Source organism: Spea bombifrons, chromosome 13, assembly GCF_027358695.1.
Source record: "Spea bombifrons isolate aSpeBom1 chromosome 13, aSpeBom1.2.pri, whole genome shotgun sequence".
NCBI lineage: Eukaryota > Metazoa > Chordata > Amphibia > Anura > Pelobatidae > Spea > Spea bombifrons.
The window spans coordinates 17,652,425-17,673,829 of record NC_071099.1 but is presented as its reverse complement, the minus strand read 5'-3'; the positions used below and the strand labels follow the sequence as shown (position 1 = coordinate 17,673,829).

The 21,405-nt window shown below is 42.5% G+C and overlaps 3 protein-coding genes across 5 annotated transcripts; 2 read left to right on the top strand and 1 right to left on the bottom strand.

Annotated features, from left to right (window-relative positions):
- The first annotated feature begins 2,028 nt into the window (after positions 1–2,028).
- Positions 2,029–3,091, top strand: TCAP (titin-cap). The gene is made up of 2 exons (XM_053453664.1): positions 2,029–2,250; positions 2,527–3,091. The coding sequence occupies exons 1-2, from the start codon at positions 2,108–2,110 to the stop codon at positions 2,942–2,944; spliced, it is 561 nt and encodes a 186-aa protein (XP_053309639.1). The 5' UTR covers positions 2,029–2,107; the 3' UTR covers positions 2,945–3,091.
- Positions 3,092–6,345: 3,254 nt separating this feature from the next.
- On the top strand, positions 6,346–13,759 carry PNMT (phenylethanolamine N-methyltransferase). 2 transcript variants are annotated; one of them, XM_053453582.1, is made up of 4 exons: positions 6,346–6,487; positions 11,113–11,305; positions 12,411–12,618; positions 13,025–13,759. In XM_053453582.1, the coding sequence occupies exons 2-4, from the start codon at positions 11,152–11,154 to the stop codon at positions 13,461–13,463; spliced, it is 801 nt and encodes a 266-aa protein (XP_053309557.1). In that variant the 5' UTR covers positions 6,346–6,487; positions 11,113–11,151; the 3' UTR covers positions 13,464–13,759. The 2 variants fall into 2 exon arrangements, with proteins under 2 accessions (XP_053309557.1, XP_053309556.1); XM_053453581.1 differs by lacking the exon at positions 6,346–6,487 and having other exon boundaries at positions 10,932–11,305.
- Positions 13,760–14,060: 301 nt separating this feature from the next.
- Positions 14,061–20,940, bottom strand: PGAP3 (post-GPI attachment to proteins phospholipase 3). 2 transcript variants are annotated; one of them, XM_053453174.1, is made up of 8 exons: positions 20,663–20,940; positions 19,936–20,033; positions 18,521–18,673; positions 18,371–18,433; positions 17,988–18,049; positions 17,529–17,665; positions 17,004–17,208; positions 14,061–14,749 (listed from the first exon to the last, which is right to left on the bottom strand). In XM_053453174.1, exons 1-8 carry the CDS (start codon positions 20,826–20,828, stop codon positions 14,686–14,688), a joined length of 948 nt encoding a protein of 315 aa, XP_053309149.1. In that variant the 5' UTR covers positions 20,829–20,940; the 3' UTR covers positions 14,061–14,685. The 2 variants fall into 2 exon arrangements, with proteins under 2 accessions (XP_053309149.1, XP_053309150.1); XM_053453175.1 differs by lacking the exons at positions 14,061–14,749; positions 17,004–17,208; positions 17,529–17,665 and adding an exon at positions 17,669–17,803.
- Between the last annotated feature and the right edge of the window lie 465 nt (positions 20,941–21,405).

Below are 21,405 nucleotides of genomic sequence, written 5' to 3'. Positions count from 1 at the left end.
ATGACAGCCCGGACTCTTCAGGCAAGGAAAATCTTGGAAGTGACATTGGAGGTTTCCATCACAAATACGATACATGATATACTCTATGGGAGAGAACGACCTATGTTGGCAATGGGTCAGAAACAGTAAAGACGCGGTCCTGCGTTGAAGGGTTTGTGCTGTGCGGATTACAGATGTAGAACAAAATGTGAATTTAGAATTGGAACACCGGACATAGTAGTGATCTTCTGCCTGACGATGTTACAGATAATAACCACCACACTTCGTAATGGATCCCGCAAGCGCTCCGACCAACGAACATTTGAAACAGAAATGTCACTTTCCCCAAACATTTGTTTACACTAAATATACCCAGGTATCTGTGCTTACAGATTAAAATAAGTGAATTATATGTATTAGAAACTCACCTTATGTATATATCATGAGAGCTGCCATCACACTTATCCCATTCCCAGGATCTGCATGATTATGCTGTATTAGGTTATCTCTCTCCTATTGTTAAGTTGCTGACTGTTGTTGATTCGTCTGGAGAAGAGAAGGGAGAGAAATTTAGAACTAATTCGATAATGCTGGTCCTATCACACCCAAGATATCCCCTTCCATGGGGTCAATGTGTAAACAAAATAATCCTAAACCAATTACACTGCCTGCCAAGCAGAAACACATGGCCCACCATTAGGGGCAAGTCTCATGGGAGTGGATAGCCAATAAGGTTCTGGAGTGATACGGAACCAATAATTAAATCTTAGACAAGGGATCACGGGTCACAGTATTAATGACGACCCGATAGCTAAACCAAAAATGTTAAGCTTTTGACAGTCTACTAATAGATCACTTTCGGCCAAGTGCAGACCTACGAGCTAGCATGGTGGTCCAAATCCAGTCATACCGTGTATACCTCCTCCCCCATTATACTTTTGTATCCTTTGTTATTGGCCCAGGAATAAGACCAATGTAAGGAATATCTTTATAATAGGTGACAGAAGTATAACAGAAGTATACCCGGGACATTAAAGAGAATGGGGCTGCCTGAGTTGTAGAATTATTCCGGTTCTGCTACCAGTCCTGTCCCCTACTGTTATTCCAATACGTGCCGATCCAGCATGAAACTGCCTTGGAGATTAAGTTTAGTACTGGCAATCCACTTTGGGGAGAAAGGGAAACGTCCATTTGTTCCTACGTTGTTCCAGTGTTGATAAATCTCATCTTTGAACAGGTTAAGAGGGGTTTATGTACTTGAAACTGATTGAAGAACTAAGCAGCACAGCGTAAGGCACAAGAGGCAGGAGAAGCGACGTCTGCCAAGGGGTATTCTTGTAATCATCAAAATACCTTTCTCAGTTTGCATCCTGGCATTGGGTCAGTCGTGCAGATTAAAAAGCACTAAAGTTGTTTATTTAGATGGGGGAGGTTTGTCAAGGTTGCAATGACCTCCATGCTGGTCACCGGGATTTTAAAGGAAAGAGATGAGAAGAGACGGGTGTACAAAAAAAGCACCCCCCCAATATGTTACAAAACGGAAACTGTATGTTATGAGTGGTGGCATCCAAGTACTCAGTCTGGATTAACGGTAAGATGTCAGCTCTGTCTGTCTTAGACAATAAACCTCTACTTTCCTGATAACCTGCAGTCAAGAGGTTCCACTACATTAGATACATTAGATACATTAGATATATTAGATACATTAGATACAGACCCAGCGCTGTCTGAGCCTGTCCTGATTATCTGCAAACAGTTACATCACATGATGAGTCTACCATTACTGTAACGGATTGTAATAAACAGTGTAATTCTAACCTATGAAACAAGCAAAAGGTATCCCCAAATTGTGCTGAATCCAGCATGTTTCTGGGATGTACTGTGACCGATCGCACTTCCATATCAGTCCCCTGCGTGAGTCACTTGTCACCGAGTGAGAATGAAGGGTGGGGGCGTTTGGCAGACGGGATGACACTCTGTTCACATTTAGACGGTTACACAAACAGAATGAAAATAGACGCGTCCGTGGGTATATAAGCGAGGAGCTGCGTGTGAGAGGAAGACACAGAAACCAAAGTTGACCTCAAAGAATCATTCAGGCAACAAGTTAACAAACAACTAGGTGAAGATGCTGGGGAAGCCAGAAAAAAGCGAGGTGCTTGAACCAGTGGCTGAACTATGTTGCCACGTGCAAGAGGACAACAGATCTCGCAGAGAGCACTTTTCGGCTGAATGGGTGGACACTGCCATGTTCTGCAGACCAGAAGAAAGGTAAGAGTAAGGACCAAAGGGTGATGAACTCCATAGACAGTTGAAGGGGCTAAAATGTTTTGGAACTGCATGGATGATGGGAATAGTTGTTAGAGGAAGTGAAGATGATTCAGCCACTGAACTTTAAGATGTTTTTGATGAGCTGGAGGATACTGGGGTGGAAAACCAGGGGAAGCAGAGAACAGCGGGTGAATGATTCAATGGGCAGTTAGGTCTTATCATGATCCTCTGACTTTAGAATCTGGGTCTTATTTTACGCTTGTTTTCCTGTCGCAGATGGAATGCCAATGATGCAGATGTTTGCAGAAGGGAGAGTTTTCGACAGCAGGGTCAGACCCGATTCCTGGTCCAGCGTTGTCCAACTCAGGTCATGAGGATGGGCCGTCTGGGTCAACCCCTAAAACAATACCGGCTGCCCTACCAGCGTGTGTTGCCCATACCTATCTTTAAACCAACAGACCTCAGCACCAAAATGGAACGGAATGCCACTCCACCACAGCTCCGTGGCTTGATTGAGTTCGAGAGGGCACTTAGTCACCCCGGCAATGATGGGCTATGCCAGGACAAGATACCCGTCTCTCACATCACCAAGGAGCTGCCGCCAGTCATGCAGCCGGCTCGCATGGATTTTGAAAAGCCTGGCCTGGCACGTTCCTTTTCGAGGTCCATATCTCAGGAAGCCCAAAGGGGCTAAGGGACTAAGGGGGACACGCAGAGCGATCCAAGCCCTCCAGATCTACTAACCTTAGAATGGCCAGATTAGAATGCAGTGTGTGTCTGCATTATGTTTGCACTAGAATGTTAGCGACTGTGTTTAACTGGTTTTAAAGCATAAGGTCAGTTAAAGCCAAGTGGCAGCATATTCACTAGAAAGTATTTAATTTAATTGTCGGAATATTGAATACTGCAGCTAATATATTTGTGTTTCTAGGTAAGCCAGATTCCAAAAATCATTAGTTAGAACTAATGGTTGGGCTTTGTCTATAAGGGACAGGAGACCCTGTATCTTCAAACCATTGAACATGGTTTGGGGAGGTAGTAGATCCTTCACTGACAAAAGAAGCTCTGGCTTGACCTACACAAGGGCAAGGTAGTGAGGAAGAAAATGGTGATAATTCATCAATATAAAGAATAGTAGTATGGTTTATGATTTCTAATAAGCTATGGTTGGCATCCACAAAAAATGGTTGGGACATTGAATGAGAAATGCAAGTGAATGAAAAATAAGATGAGTTTTGGTTGCAAGTAAAAGAATATTGGGGGAATAGGACATCAGTCCCATGAATGAAAGCAGTCAGGAACTGTCAGTCCCTCAAGACTGAAAGGACTACAACTACCATCAAGATGGGCGTAGTAGTGATTAGCAATGTACTGTAACGAGGGTAGGGAATGTAAGGTGCTCGTTACTCTGTCATAGAGACTCAAGCTATATTAAATCCCTCTGGCCATGAAGGGTTCAAATTCGAATGCACGCTGTAAATGCTCTTTAAAGAGGAGTTCCTTTGTCACAGTTTTGTACGTAGATTTGCTGAATATTTATATTTGTACTCCTATGTGTGTCAAATGATATAAGAATTGTTACTTTTTAGCTGTAATAAAATATTTAAACTTTTATGGGTATTTCTCTGTTATATTCCAAAACTTGAGACACACAGAAGCTGATGGGTGCCAGTTTTCCTACGTATCACGCCATACATCGTGCCAGAGGCTGTGTAACGGACCCAGCAGACTTAAAAGTGGCATCACCTCATTTCTTACACCCCTCATCTCCCTTCCACTTACAAGATGCCCTCTGTCTAAAACAGATGGGATACCTGAACTACAAATGATCCAAGACATGTGCTGGACCTGCCACTGTAAGCCTGGACCAGTATAAACCGCTGGGTACACCTACAGATATCCCGAAGATGATATCATACACACTAGATTTTATTACATGCTCAACCTGGCCTTTTTTATTCTCCATTGAGATATTTTGCCAAATTCCACTGACAGGTTTCTCCAGCGTAAAGGGCTGAGCTGGCTCTGTATAATGTATAGTTTAATGAGGGAAGAAGAAATCTTGCTCAGGGCTGGATGGGACGGCTCTGGCACTTTAAGGCCAGTGGCCAACGGCTGAATAAGCGTGATTGCATGCTATGTCTTTATGCTTACATAGTGGGTGGCCAGGTATATCAAGCTGTCTTGCCCTGCATTACCCAGTCTGCCTCTGGAGTGGCAGATTGGGTGGGTGTGTTGGGCAGCAGCCCACCAGGCATTAGCCAGGTCTGCCAGATGGCCAGTCCAGCCCTGATCTCACTGATTTATCTATACACTATATGGGGCCCTGCCAAGTTCTACCTGCAAAAGAAGCTTACTGGAGATGGACCTTCATAAATAATAGGGAAGTCAAGAAGCGGAAACTGAAAACTCCCATTTTAGTGAATAAGCCACATTGGGTAATGAAAGAAGCTCTGGGATGATAATAATAATAATAATAATAATAATGGGAGAACTGATTGCTTATAAAAAGGATGAGAAAAGACAGAAGGCATTGGATTGTTGGGATAGAATGCTGATGATGTGGAAATCCCTCTGAGTTACACAGAAAGGATTATATTTCTGAGAATTAAAGCTTCTGGGAAATGATCGCCAAGTTACCAGAATACAGTGTAATTTCCAGACACAGCGCAATATCCCTAATATGATTTCTTGTGTATTTATATAAATATGGATGGATATAATTCATGTAGTGCATATGCAGGGCTGGCACATAAGCCACCTAACTGTATAGGGGAGTGGGGATTAAATGCATAAAACATGTCCGTATATACAGATCTATACGTCTATTTATATGTATCTGTTTATGCATGTTGCTGGCCTGTTACTGGAAAGTTGGCAGGAACCTGGAATTCGCACTCGTTGGAACGCGGGATATCAAGAGGGGACTTAAAGCTCTTTTTAATAGAAGTCAGTAGCTACAGGAAGGGGGGTTTAAAAAGACATTAACTCTTTTGTCACCATACACAAGCCTTTTACAAAGTCATCAAAACCCCCCAGGTGAGCAATTATATCACGAGAGCCGGAACGTGGCTGCTTCCATGGTGTGCATACATTTATTTTTTATATTAATATTATATTAATTAATAATAAAGATACCTGTAAGCCTAATAGATGTCATATCCGAAGCATATAGAAACCTTTTCACCTTTAGATGACTTCTTTCAGCGTGAAAGGTGAAGGACGTTAGAGTTCTGGTCCATAATGGCATCAGCCATCCTTATACAAGCCACATATTGTTGCAACAATAGGAGAAGGTGTAGTTATTTGTGACAATACTGCTTCTTATGACACTTGTTACGTGTCTGACATCTGGCTAGGAAACACGATCCAACTACAGTCAACCGTGAACGTACAGCAGCTAAATCACACTGGGAAAAACACAAACTAATCAACACCCATGAAAAACTTTATGTACTTTTACCTGACTTGGCACATATTGTTAGGTACCCTACTGAGAATATACATGTACAGAAAATAAAAAACAGTGGGAGTTCCGCTTTACCACGCATCGTATCAACGACTGCACAACAACACAATAGAAATGACTAAACATGACGAGATAAAACCCAGGAACCGATGCACAAGAACACAAGCAACACCTAGACACCACAACGTGTATTCACCAAGCATTGCAGCCCCTAGGCTTTATTGCACATTATGGGGGCTCAGCCCGATGAGGTTCCCCTGTATATCGCATAGCTCAAGAGAAAGACACCATATCCAAAACACAATCACTCCATAGACGTCCCATTGTACCCCACAATTCAGATACCCCAAAAAAGATTCATTCTTGTTGCGCTTGCCACATGTAAGATTGAAAGCATGAAATAACAGATACTGCAACTCTTACACTTCGTAGCCAATCAGCCATGCTATCCATGCATCCAACAACACAGCGCAATAAGCTTGTCCGCCCCGTATCCTGCCATGCGATATGTATACAGAGAGACTCGAGATTCCCCAGCCCGGGCCTCTATTAGGAGATACATCAGACCCAGACAGAACAGCTTGTCCCGTCACACACAGAGACACGGTGACAGCTGTCAGGCTTAGAAACGGGGATTAGGAGAACATGTAATATTATATCATCTGCATCACAACTTTTATATAACGCAGGAGGGAGAAAGGGACCTCCGGGGATCAAAAGCAAGAGACAGTCGGAAAGGAATCTTATGAGATGGAGTAGTAAGCATATGTAAGTGAAACGTTAAAACAGATAGGATTTTACAAGGGAGGGTGAGATCGGGGGGAGACGTGTAAGGTTCCCAAATGCAAGGGTCATGGTCATTTTATCGGCGTCGGACATTCTAAATTAAAGTAGGAGTTTGGGCAGTGTTTATTTGCCCCTTACTTTTTCATGTTCCCTCCCAAAGCCAAATTCTAAATTAAAAAAAGGTTCTGCAGGGGCCACATGCATGATGATATGCAATGTGGCAGCGTGGGTCATTACAATACAATCCAGACAACCGGACAATGCTAACTTGAGGAACATTCTAATTTTAGAATGTTGACTATAAACCAATTTAAACATTTACATACACTATTGTTTCAACCGGAACAAGGCATAAAATGACGTACTGCGGAATATGATATATTATAGTGCGTGCTATATTACAGTCATCAATCAATAATCCAGACTTTACACACATTTTACATTGTCTTTGCTATATGAATCGGGCCCGCACTGCAATTTACTTCTAAATGTAATGCATTACATAACGTGTTTTGTTTTTTTTTTACTTGCATTATGTCTATTGGGTTGTATAGGGAATTAACTGCGCTCACAAGGTATCTCTATTACGTGAATCACTCCAATAAACAAGCGTGATGCCCCCTAGTGGTGGCTGGATGACAGGACAGCACATCAAACGGAAAAAAAAGAGTGTTTGCAATAAAGCAAGAATTGGGACAAGCTTGGACTGCTAAATTGTCCGGTGGGACCTGATTGTATTGTTAAAGGGCAACTCCCACCCATTCTTTTAAACGTATTTATTGTCCTACGGTTGTAAGGAATATTTATGTACTATGCAGGGGTGTGCTAAAGCTCCCAAGAGCCTGCGGTGCCCTAATAATGGGAGAAAGTGTGTTCATGTATGTATGTTTAAGTGTGCGGTAGTAGAGTGTAGGTGTGTTAGTGTACGGTGTTAGAATGTATGTGAACGTATAGCGTCTTGTGTGTGCGTGTCAGCATTTGGTCAGGGATGAGTCTAGGGTTAGTGGTGGAAGGAGGAGATAGTGTGTGTATTCATGTGAAAGTGTATGGTGTTAGCTTGAATGGGTGTTAATTAAAGCGGCTTTGTGTGTTTGTCTAAAGTTCCTTCCTGTACTTTGTCAATCTACCGGTATTTAAGTATTTAAATGGCCCTATCACATCTCCCATCTCTCTCTCTCCTTTCCTCCAAGCTTCTTTATATGATCATGTTACAATATAGTACAATGTAACTTTTTTGTTCACCCATTTAATTTGTATCTTCATCATATACATTTATACAATGTGTACATTCACCACACATGTCCTAGTTTAGGAAGGACAGTCTCTGGAACCCAAATCCCTCTGCCCCTCTTTCCTCCCTCTGCCCCCTCTTTCCTCCCTCTGCCCCCTCCTTCCATCCTCTGCCCCTCTTTCCTCCCTCTGCCCCTCCTTCCACCCTCTGCCCCCCTTCTTTCCACCCTCTGCCTTCTCTTCCCTAGGAGCTCAGAATGTTTTCACTATCGTGTTCTACAGCCTTGAGAGCAACAATAGTTTGTATTTAACCCCCGGAACATGTTTATAAATTAAATTAGGTAAACAAACACATATGTTTTCTTCTAAATACTCAGTTGCACAAACAGCTATAAAGGCCACAAACCCATATGTAAATTTAGGTATATTCCTGCCTATTAGTGACAAATAAAACCCACACTGCAAAAGCCAAGCTTGCTCCTTAAACAGTTGATGAAGACAAATCATATAGCTTCCTATGGAGTATGACGTGAACGACTTCTCTAAAAACAAACAAAAAAAATAAATAAATAAAATTCTGAATCTAATATATTTCATTTGGTACCCAACACTTCATCATTTATTTATTTATTCATGTTTACCGTTACATATTAAGAAATTAAACAGCACATTTTACTGATTTGTGAAAAATATAAATTATAATGCCCCAGGGCCACCTGGGACGTTATAGATTTTCCTTTAAAATAAATATTTATTATATGTTGTACTAAGAATAACACGGGATTGCAGGATCATTTTCTGTGATGGGAATGAAATACCATTAATGTTTTTTTAATGCACAATGGAAATGTATTATCTGTTTAATTAGGTGACCATGTAGCTTTGATTAGAATCACCAGACCGGCCTGCAAAACCATAAATTCATTTTTATTTATTTATTTTTTTGAAAAAAACCTCTAAACAACACTCTAAATAATCACTTAGGAGGAAAAAAAATCATATGTCTCAATTAGCGTGGCATGTTGTTGACACCATACCAGCGACTGTCAGGGAAATTCTTGCTAAGAGGCGTTTATTGGCTCTGTAAATTAGAAACAGTGTATCCCGGGGGTTAAATAAAGATCCAGGACTTTTCTCGTGCTCGTGGAGAATTTATATTGGTGGCTTCCTTCACAATGAATCCCTGATCTATTATTGCACAAATACAGTGATATATTCTATATATATATATATATATATATATATATATATATATATATATATATATATATATATATATATATAAACTAATCGATGCAGGGCTCCTGCTCTCTGTCTGAGAGGATGTGTCTGGGGCCGGTTGTGTTGTGGTCCAGTGGGAAAGCCACGAAAACGGTAATTCCAGTGCCAAGCAGTTAACTTAATTCAATTATCTTATTCTTTTATTTAAAACATTGTATTTGCTAGGCCACATTTTTTTTAGATAAATACAGAGAGAAGCGGGTCAGTAGAGAATGGGGGCCACTAAGACTCCAAATGTCACTGTGAATGCTTGGAAAAGATGCAGGCTTGGAGCCCACCTTCTTGCATTTAATGAAATCGCACAACATCAACAATTGCCTCGGCTTACATTCAACCCCGAGCTACAAGGAACCCTTGGGGAAAAGGAGTTTAGCTAATAACTCATCGGAAACGGCAGAGCGAAGGAAATATATCACAGGCCCTGACAAATTTGTCCCTTGGACATCTATCAAAGGTCTCATTAAGGAAAGCTCCTCAGGACCAAACATTTAATCGCTGCTACATCATTACAAGACACCATTACATGAACCATCTGACCCGTGTGCCAGCGATTCACTGTGCAGTAACACCTCTCACAGTGTGGTCTCCGGTCGCCTCTATTAATCAATAGCGCCTTGATGTCATAGCCATCTTAGAACCGTGGAGAGGATCAGCCAACGTATTCTTTGACTGATGTGGAGTATTCTAAGGGATATTCTCTTAGGAAGCATCCTCTGCTCAGACTCCATAAATAAAGAGGGAACAAACTGCTTCAATCTATTCACTATTTGACCAAAGGGGTCTATATATTAGGGAACCCCCAATCCCCAATGTACTTATTTGCGGAGGGCCCGTTGGGGCAGCTGCACTCCAGAGAGCCTTAAAATCCAAAAGCGCGTTCTGCCCCCAGTTTCACACCAGAGGGGCCGCGGACCCCCACCATGGAGTCAGTGGAGAAAAGCTAACCATGCCCAGTGAAGTGAAAGTACAGAATGGAGCGACCTGGTACTGCTCCCTTTCGATAATCGCCAATCACTTCCGTTGTCTTAGCGGAAAGACAACACATCTCAGATGTTTTCCCGCAGGTTTATAGAAAACGCATTAAAATCCCTTCTGCCCGAAGGATACGCATTTTATACGGTGCTCTTACTTATCAGATCTGCACTTTAAGACTTAAATCATTTTATTAATAATGAGTTATGCTTTCTTAACTGTTCTGGTAACTTTTCAATTGTCTTAAACAATGTTAAATGTAGAAGACTCAAGTAATAAACAAAGTGCAAGAAGGGGTTACGTAGGAGACGGAAGGGGAGAGATAAGAGATGATAGAGGAGAGGAAGGAGCCAGATAAATGAGAGGACACCTCGTGACCATATTTCTCCGGTAACAAGGTTAGCTGACATAATGTCTTTGCAGAAATGTGCTGTCCGGAGGCCCGAGGCTTTGGTCTGCACTATGTCTGCCCGTGACAGGTCACTTATCTCTGCCGGCATACTGTCACCTGTGTCACGCCGGGTGCAGGACCTACATACTGTCATCAGCAATGTGACACAGAGACGTATACACCACAGACCTCCTGTCCAATGTATTACCAGAGAGCCCAAGCCTTCCTCTGTTAGATATTGGTTTTAAATTGTGTTTCATTATATATATATATATATATATATATATATATATATATATATATATATAAATAAAATATATATATATATATATATATATATAAAATGCTATATCCTAATTACAACTATCCTAAATATTTTTACAATACATTAAAAACAGTAGTCTTAAAAAAAATGATTAAAAAGCCCCAAAAAATTCTTTGTTAAATTAATTCAACTTACGTTGAAAGGGCTCATACATCTGTGCATTAGCATGTACTGGACAAAGGGTGCCCGTCGTGAATATATTTACGCATCTTACCTCCGGGCTGGCTGGTGTCTGGCAGATAAAGTAATGACATTTCTAGATACCCTCGTGCTGCTCCTTTCCACCTGGGGGCAGAATGGGAGATGCTATCGCTCGGATGGAGGAAGAGCTCTAATGTTGAGTGATGGGAAATGTAGCTCTAATGGAGAGTAATGATAGGTCAGAAAGCATATATCTGCCCTATAAAGGTGCGTGAGCATCGGACGCTCGCAATCCTTGCTGCAAACATGAGCACCATACAGAGCATCGCTGAGAACTATCAGTCATTCAATCCCAGAGCCTACCTGCAGAATAACTACGTGCCGCCGCGGGCAGACTTCTCCAACAAGGACAGCGTGGTGCCCTGGAAGCTGCAGTGCCTCGCTGATGCCTGCGCCAAAGGTAAGCGCAACACGGAACGCTCTCAGAGGCTACAATAGACAGCCTGGGATGTATTTCATTCAGTCCTAGGGGTCGGTACTGAACAGCGCCTATGTACCATCTTAGCTTTTGTAGATGAAAGCCACGCTGTGCTCAAGGACAGGAGAAAATGCCCAATAACTCCATTGCGTGAACGTTGGAAGCAAACAACGCTAAAAGGACAGGGGCCGGTTAGCAAACCCAGAGATGGGTCAAATATTAACCCTTTAACAAGGTCAAATATTTTTTGGAAACCATTACCTGCCAGGAGGTAAAGATATTCTGATCAACTCAATGGCACATTAAAGATAATGTTCAGACGGACACGTCGATGGCGGCAGTCCAAAGGTCTCTCTACCTTTTCATAAAGTCTGGGATCTCTGAGCTGTATTAATGACCCTGAGAACCACCGCTCCACACTTTCCTCTTTCTTTCCCTCAAACAACATGAAACACGCTGGTTGCCTTTATTGCCTTTTTTCCCTTTTGGAACTACACCTTATTACGTATATATAAAGAAAATATATAAAGAAAAAGAAGAAGAGTCGCAAGGGGCAGCTCCACTGCACATAAAAATATAAATCAGGACAGAAATTAATTGAATGCAGTGCGTTTATTTTCTATAAGCACCCACAGTTTGTTTTAGGGTTTTCTTATAGCATTTCTAAAAGCAGGCACATTGTACTAATTGTTGGGGGGGGGCACAGAACATGCCTGTCTTCACTTGTATCACTTATAGGCGTTAACTACCGACATCCAGGTGGCTGGTTAAATACTTTCCTTGCATTCACCGGATTACAGATTACATCTGCACGCCTATAAATTCTATATACAGTTAGCTATGCGGTGTTACATTGCTGATCACTAACTTTAAATACATAGCGCACAACAGGTTTTGCGGGTTTTGTGAGTTTTTGTTCTTTTTAAACTCCACTGTTAAGTGAGGGCAGACAAGAACTATAGGGACATTTAATAATGAGCGTCCTCACTGCTGTCTTATGGCCTTAATACTGTAAATATCATATTATTAATTTATATTGCATCTCCATATCTTTGCGTTTATGCTAAAAATACTTTGCCTACTGCAGGCGAGATTGGTGGACAGACCCTGGTAGACATCGGCTCCGGTCCCACCGTGTACCAGCTGCTCAGCGCCTTTGAGCTGTTCAAGGAGGTGGTTCTGACCGACTATCTGGAAGTGAATCGAAAGGAGCTGAAGAAATGGCTGCAAGACGAGCCAGGGTCCTTCGACTGGAGTGCTTACGTCAATCACGTCTGCAGCATTGAGGGAAAGGGGTGAGTTTACCGATAGAGGGTCGCTCGGTTCGCTTCCATTCCAAGCACCGACTCTACCCCTGAATTTTCATCATTCCCAGCCCAAGTGATCAAATGGCGCGTTAGTCCTAAACCCCCCGCATGATTTTACCGTTTAGGAACAGATACTGATTTTATAACATTTCCTTATATTCAACATTCTTTGATAAATATGTTAATAAGGTTGGTATTTGGTTGCGGACCTTCCTAGCATTCTTTACATGTGCTTGCAAGATAACCGCGCTCGACCTTCTCAAAGTTTAAAATACTTCACTGATGCCCCAGTGTACAAGCAGAGAAATCCTTAGAAAAGTACAGGCACTTGTAGGTGTTTCGAATTTGCATCATGAAAAAAAAACCAAATACCTTATCTGTTCTCTTGCATCAGAGAGTCCTGGCAGGAGAAGCAGACACGTTTGAGAGAGCGGGTTACCCGAGTCGTACCGGTGGACATCCATCAGGCTCGGCCTCTGGGTGACGCGTTTGCCCCGGGTTCGGTGGACGGTCTGGTCTCCTCCTTCTGTCTGGAGGCCTGCAGCCCAAACTATGAGGCATTTGAGAAGGCTCTTCAGAATGTCACCGGGCTCCTTAAACCTGGGGGTCACTTACTGATGATCGGGGCGCTAGAAGAGTCCTATTACCTGGCAGGGGAGGCTCGCCTCACCGTGGTGTGCCTCACGGAAGAGATGGTCAGAAAAGCACTGCGTCACGTTGGCTACAAAATCAGGGATTTCCGCACGTACTCAATGCCTCCGAGCATGAGAATTGGGGTGGATGACGTCAAAGGGATTTTCTTCACCTGGGCCCAAAAGCAGGGCCACAATTAATGTTTCTTACGCTGCTGTCAGCCACTATTCCCTATGCGTCAGGTCCAACTGATAATGCACTTATCCTTGAATCATAATAATAAAATATGTTCTATTACAAGTGTTCTTAGTACCTTCAACTATCTGCTGGTGACTCTGCATGCCCTACTTAATTTCCAAGAGCCCCTTCTGTGTTTCAAAAAGGGAAAGAGCCATAGAGCCTTCAACATGAACAAGCAATGTTGGATATTCCCATTGAATTCCTTTTTCAGCAAGCTCCTCACATTGGAAGATACCAAGTTAAGTAAATTTCCTTTTAAACCCTATTCCAAACTTTTTTAAAACACAGGAATATCTAGATCTATCCATAGTAAGAGTAAAAGTACTCCAGAAGAAGTTTGCCATAAACTAATATCCTATTGGACAGATGAACATCACATGATTAACTAAAAAGCCAGGAGAGATTTCTTTGACTACAATATGCTGTAGAGCGTTTAAAATATTATATCGCTGTATAGCATTAAAAAAATATATATCGTATATCGCTGAACCTTTTTACAAGATGCCAAAACATTAACAGTTACAATGTTATCAATTCAATAAAAGATCGGACTATCGTTTGTGAATCAGTCTTATTATTAGATGTATCCAACACAAAAAGCAGACATTTATTGCACAGATGAGCGAAGGTTTCTGCCACACACAACAAGGCACCGCGCGCATGCACCCTACCTCCCTCCCTCCCCTGGTGCAGAACCGACAAAGAGTCTGAAATGAACCAGAGCAATACAGCAGTGGAGCGCACAAAATATGGCAACATAATCCCCGAATTCACAAGAAGCTCGGAACCATTTCTCCGCCAAAGTGTCCTCTGGTGGAGAAAGGCTTCCAAATAACATTTTGCGTAAACTTTTCTTCAAGGTCAGAACAGTGGTTCCATTAAGAAGAGGATCTCACCAGCATCGCACATGCACAATGGACATAAGTTATTTAAACGGCAGCATAGAAAGAATCCATATGCTGCGGGTCCCACGACTCGTACATTTTATCGTATGTCCTCCTCCTGTGTGAAGCCAATCTCAAACTGACAATAAGGCACTTCTCAGACACCCATAGTTGTTGGGGGGTCAGCAGATGGCATCTGGGACAGAGGTCTGCTATTTGGTGAATGTCTCGCGCAGAGCAGAGCACATAATGGGGACCAGCCCAGAAGGAAGGAGACAAATTCATCTAATTCCTTGTTCTAGTCCAGTTTTAGCACGTCCGAGTTCACCTTGAGTAAGTAAAGACTGTCATCCTCCAGAAAACTGCAGCGACACAGAGTAAAACAATTAGAGCGATGGTCAATTGTACTCAAGATGGTATAGAATAATGGTTATTCCGCCAATACAATCAGGGAGCAGGCACAAGCTTTTAAATTCAGTAAATCAGGTAGGTACGACAGTATTCGCAAAAGCCAACGTGTCCCTAAATTAAATTTAAAGGGAAAATATATTCTACAAACACAGAAAATATATATTCTTCACACACACATTCCCCTTTCAGAAATGTTTATAGAACTCAATAGCCTTTTTCCCTAAGTGGTTCTTTAATCGAAGAAACGTTTTTTCAGCAGGATTCAATTCCCACACGCCGGATCGAGTGCTATCAATATAATGTTTGTACATTGTCGCTAAACTACACCCAAAAAAAAGAGACTGGGGTATGAATATGGTACCGCAGGCAAAGAAGAGACAGTCCTTCCATGCGTCCCCATTAAAACAATTCAATGTGATGATCAGGTTAGTGGCAAATAATAGCGATTAATATCTGGTGTGACGCCAGATGCACTAAACACCGACGGAAATATGTTGTCTGATAGCACAAGGTTTAGAGTTCAGATGTAGAGAGACGGCACTCAGTCTACGGGAGAAGTTCTACCAAACAGCGATCCCAAAACCCCACGTGGACTAAACAGAAGACGGCGCATGTTTGGCTGTCCCGATTTACTCAATACAATGGGTTTCAAAAATGCACAATGATCGGTCTTTCGGTTTTGGCTCAAACTGCTACGCGCTGAGCAGCATATATGTTAATAAGGCGCCCCGTAGTGGCCATGTTTGGAACTACAGCTAAAGGGAAATTTACTAAAACCTGACAAGGCAATGTGTCGGGATCATGTGTCAGGATCATGTGTCGTGTTCACACTCAACATGGAAAACACCACTCGAGTCACACGATATAAGAGAGAGAAAGACAGTGGGGTAAACAAAACAAAACCTTATTGTCATATTGTTTACACTAATGCATTCATACCTCCCCTTTATTTGGCGATAAGAATATCTGTTGGCCCTATATAAATAAAAATAAACATACATACATACATACAGCAATTGTTTTCTTAACCCTATCCTGTCTCGTTGCAAATCAATATCACCGCTGCTTTTCCTGTCTGTTCACACGCACAAATCACCGGGGGCTTTCACCTTCTCCATGTAACTAGACCTTTGTATAAAAAAAAAAAAAGTGTCTGAAAACTGGATATTTAAATAGCAGAACATCCAATTTTCAGACACATTTTTTTTTATTATTATGAAAACGGAGCCAAATAAATTCAAGTATAATGAATCTTGTTTTCGTCAGTGATTAACTTTCCAAAACTAGCCTTGACTTTCCAAAGATTCTTTCTCATGCCTTACATTTTACTGTCAAATGTCATAAAAACACAGAATCTGCCCATTTTTCTTGCTGTGAGGACTCAGACCTTAATCAGTCCTTGGTCTCATCTTAGATTCAGGATAGTCACGTGCCTAACCCATGTATGTTTAAATGATCTTCTTGAAATCCCTGACAATGTGCGATATAAGCCCATCCTCCACATAGAATTGGTCAAGTGGTAAAACCAAGCAAGTTAACCTCACGTCTGTCTATCCTAAAAGCTGCGGATTCTCTTGGGTTTCTGTTCTCATAAGCACTCGGTACCGGTCAAGGTCAAGAAGTTATCCTACTGATCTTTTGTTGTTGTTTTCAAACCGCATTTATCCATCCTTTCATTTCTCCAGCCTCTGGAAACACCACGCCACTTGGCCATCACACCTTTTATCCACTCATGATGCTGTTATGTAAATGTGCTAAAGACCACACGTCAGCCCAAGTTCTCATTCATCCTCACCACTGATACCCTTGTTCTACTACTTGGTGACTCAGATAGTCATAAACACGATATCTGCACCCAAAGGATTTTCCCCCTGAAATATGACTTGGTTTCCGTTGTGTCATTTGGTGCCAGTTGGATATGTTCTGAAATCTGTAAGCCTTTAAACACTTATACAGTTGTCCCTTGTCATCCCTGGGTCTTCCTGCAATCATATTTCAGCTTTTAATTCTCTTTGTTCCTCCACAGTCTCTTATGACATCCTCATCAGTACTTAAACCCAATTCCTTGACCTTTAAACGTTCCTATTATTATAGTCCAGTCCAAAGTTATTATTGCTTACACCATGCTCCCATGTGTACTGCTTGTATGATTCTCCCAAACTCAGAATTATATTGCAATCGAAGGATGGATGTCTGGTATCTTACCTGAAGAAGAGAAAGTGCAGTGGGATGGTGCTGAAGTGCCACAGCGCATGGGCATCCAGCACCCATAGGACAGGTGGGAAGTCCAGCAACTCTAGCAGTGCTAGGCTCTGCAACAGGACAACAACCAACACACATTTCCAAAGGTAGGGCTGGTGGGAGCACCTCCGCATACACCAAACCAACCACCAGACCAAGTTCACCATGCCTGTGAGGAAGGGATACACATTGAGAAAGTAAACTCAACGGTAACAAGGAACAAATAATTACTTAAACCAGAATATGACGGCACCAACATACATATCTCGTGTTTGATTAAGAATGATTCCTAAGAAATCAATAATATCCCCAAATAACGCGTGTACGCGATATAAAATCTGTGTCTTATGAACTCAATAACACACAAGATTGCATGTGATTGTTGATGTGTATTACATTACATACAACTTTCCTTTCTTTTTTTATTAAGTGTGACAGCTAGTGTTAGTAAACAGTTTGCAACTTTCTAGATTTGATCAACCAACTCACCGAAGCTGGCGTTTGCCACCATGTTGTAGCTGTAGTCAAATCGCCCAAGGGTCAGGTAGGAGACATGGCACGCAAACAGGAGCACCAGAAGAGCACCAAATGCATTGGAAAAAGAAGGGTATCGCAAACCAAGAGTCCTGGGGGAATACAGGAGATCAGCATGTTGGAACCAGACATGCCAAGGAACACAGGGTCATCACCTGCTAACCGGGCACTGCCGGGAAATGCATAGTGAGAGCATGAAAGCTGGACAAAGAAAAGATCCAATATGATCACTGTGAGGAGAAATAAAAAATGAAGGTATGAATGAGCAGAAGGAGAAACAAAAGAGGAGAAGTGTGGAGAAAAGGAATAAAAGGAATATAAAAGGCGTTTGGAAAGGAAGAAAACATACAAATCAGAGCTTCTTGCAGAAAAAAACCCACAAAACTAAACCAAACAGTCCACGAGGAACCTTACCTCATACAGCACAGGTAGATAGAATGCAGAATAACTGCAGAGGCACAAAAATAGTCCATTTTCTGGGGAAACAGACAGAAAATGAAATATAAGGATGGCTGAGAAAGATCACAGTCACAAGCGATGCTTCATATTTACAACAGTAATACAATAGAAACTCATCGATTCAGCAGAAAAAAACCACAAAATGAATGGACTATCTAGTCTGCCCTTACAGAAAGACTATTTACCTATTAATTCCCTGGGATCGCTTTATGCACATTCTAATCCTTCTCAAAGTCCTTTACAGTGTTTGCCCTACTACCTCCACCAGAAGGTTATTCCACATATCTAGTACCCTTTTTGTAAAGTAGAATTCTCTTACATAACCCGCCAGCCTTTACCTCTGTTATTGCAGTGTCTCTCGTGTGGAAAACTGTGGACCAAATCCACGCGTTGATGGAGATCTGCAGTAAAATGAAAAAGGTGGGGAAGTGGTCAGCTACATGCATGGCAGGAAATTATTTGATCAAAGACGTCAGTGCTGAACCTACCATGGAAAAAGCCAAACAGGTGTGGTACATGGGGCACGACGGAGGGACCGAGGAGCGGTAGCGGCGCAGCATCAGGAGAATGGCTATCCCATTGAGAAAGGAGGCCAAGGCTGAGGCCGGCTCCTGAAAGAACAGGAACCGGGAGAATGGCCACTGGGGGGAAAAACAGATGAGAAAATGGGGAAAAAACAATTAAAACATTATTTTTTTTCCTTCCACTGTCACATATAATTTCTTATTCACAGCTTCATGCCTATACCATTCATGTATCAGCCTCTACCACCACCAACTATTCAACCAATAAACCACCCCCTCAATAAACACATATTTATTACAATACACGTAAAGTGGCACGCTTGTTTCCTTTGGTTAAGAAACTTATAGTTATTTATAGTCAACATTAACCTAATAAAATTGCACAACAAAAATAAATAATTTTTTGGTTACATTTGTTTCTGCAAAAGTAGGAGGTAGAGGGGGGGTAATGGAAAACAAAAGACAGACGGGGACAGTTTCACAAATACAGGAAAAAATAAAATGAAACTATACATGAAGCTTGGGAGATGGGGGGGCAGAGCAGTGCAGGACAAGAAGGGGAGAAACGATACAGAGGAGTTTATTCACTAATGGGAAAGTTGACAGAAAAGTTGGATTTCAGCTCCTTCACTTCTCCATACACTACATGGGTCCTGTCTTGTTCTTGTCTCCTCCTGCTGCTTAAACATTGTTCAGAAAGGGCCCATCTGACCAGGAGCGGTAGTGTGAGCGTGTGTAAGTGTTTGTGTGTAAGCGTGCATATGTAAGTGGTGTCAGATGGAGTGTGTTTTAGAGAGAAGGAGTCTGTTTGTTAGAATGAGTATACACATGTTTGTTAGTGAGTATGAGTGTGTTTAGCATGTGTAAATGTGTGTAATTGTGTTTATATCTGTGTACCAGAGTGTATGTTGGAGGGGGGACAAGGGGGAAAGATGGCACAGATAAGCTGTTTGGGGACACTGACAAGCTGGGGACAAAGATGGTATGGGCAGCCTGTTTGGGGTTAGGATGGCACTATTATGCTGAGTGGGGCAAAGGTAGCACTCGCAAGCTGTTTAAGGGGGGAAGCAGGCACTCACAGGCTGTTGGGGGGCAAAGATGGCACTGTGGGACATGTTGCTTGGTGAGCCCAGGGGCAATTTTCAAACTGAGTGCCTGTGGTTTCTAGTCACGTCCCTACCAGTGAGTGTCTGCTGGCCCGGTTTTTGTATATTTAAGTCAGTGAGCTTTCTTTAGAGTGTCCGTACACATTGCGGTGGCCCCTCGTAATGAGTGGTGAAACCTCTCTTCTGTAAACTCCCACTGATGGGTTTCTCCAAGTACGATGGGAGTCACAGTCCTCTGTAGGCACCCTTGGAGCGGCTGTCATAGGAACGTACCTTTCCATGGAATTGGGGCACGGCGTATCCTTCTTTCAGGTACAGGGAAACCGTGTACCACATGCACTGGTACCGGCAGTCATCCAGACATCCCCAACCTACACCACAAAAACACAGGGGTCACCGGCAGGAACGCAACAACTTTCAGCATCACCAGATTTTCTCTTCCTACAAATAGCTGTAATTGTCGTTTAATTGTGTACAATTTCGCCTCATTCATATTTTGTGTCATGTGACAGCAGCAGCAGCTACAGACGGGCTGTTGCCATAGAAACACCTCTTAAAAGTTTGTGTTTTTATGCGATTAAAGCGTCATAGGAAAGAATAAAGTGGCACGTTTGCCGCAGTTTATGTGCGTTATTAAAAAAATTAATTCATTGGAATGGCGACCTGAAATTGACTGTTTTACTGGGGTGAGTTTGGGTAGAAGTGGTTATGGTGACAAAATCTGTATAACCTACTGTCCCCTCTGAGGTATTTCCATTGTACTTCATTTTATCATCGTTAGGATTAATACCTTTATATAGCTGATCAGTCATTAAATGCCCCAAACCCATAACTAATCATTAACCCCCCCCCCCGAGCTGTCACCTGATCCCCCCGGGCTGTCATTAATACTGATCACATTGTTGCGGACACCGCCTCCCGCCTTATCAATAATCCCATTCATTCAGCTGTCACCAGCAACCCCTTCTCGTCTTTAAGACCCACACCTCGGCCCCCTCACCCGTGAGCCTCATGTAGAGCGGCTGCTCCGCCCGGAAGTCGCGGAGTCTGGCCCCGGTGCAGTTACTCTGCTCGCAGCCTGACACGCATTCTCGGTACACCGGCTCCCGGTCCCCCCTGGAAGCCGCTGCCGCCCCGGCCAGCAGCAAGACGAGCAGCGGGGCCATAACCGGCTGACCGGCTCTCGCTCCTCGGGATGCCTCCACTTCCGCGTTAGGTACAGTTCCAAAACCAGTCTGCTCGGAAAAAGCAGCCTCCGCCACAAAGGTTCCGAGCGTGTTTTGGTGAATGTCTGGGTATTCTGTGTGTGGACACGCAAAAATGTTTAACACTTGTTTGGTTGCCCCTATCCAGCCCCTCAAGTAGGTATCACTATAATATCCCATACCTACTTTACTGAGAGGGTAACCGATAAGTGAAACAGCCTCCCAGCAGAAGTGGCAGAGGTTAATTATTATTCTCTATTGTTTTATTTAGCGCCATCAAATTCCGTAGCGCTGATCAATGGGTAAACACTAAAACTGAGCAGAAAGGGACAGTCACGTAAAAAGAAATTACAGTTCCATTAGTGTGATAACCTTCCTCTTGAGATTGGTACCAAATGCGTGACTTTGTATTTATCACTATTAAACTGCCATAGATGTTCTCATTTGCCACTCCTTACTATATGTGCTACTAGGGTCGGGATTTTGCAGCCACTCCCAATTATTATTATTATTATTATCTTTTATTTATATAGCGCCA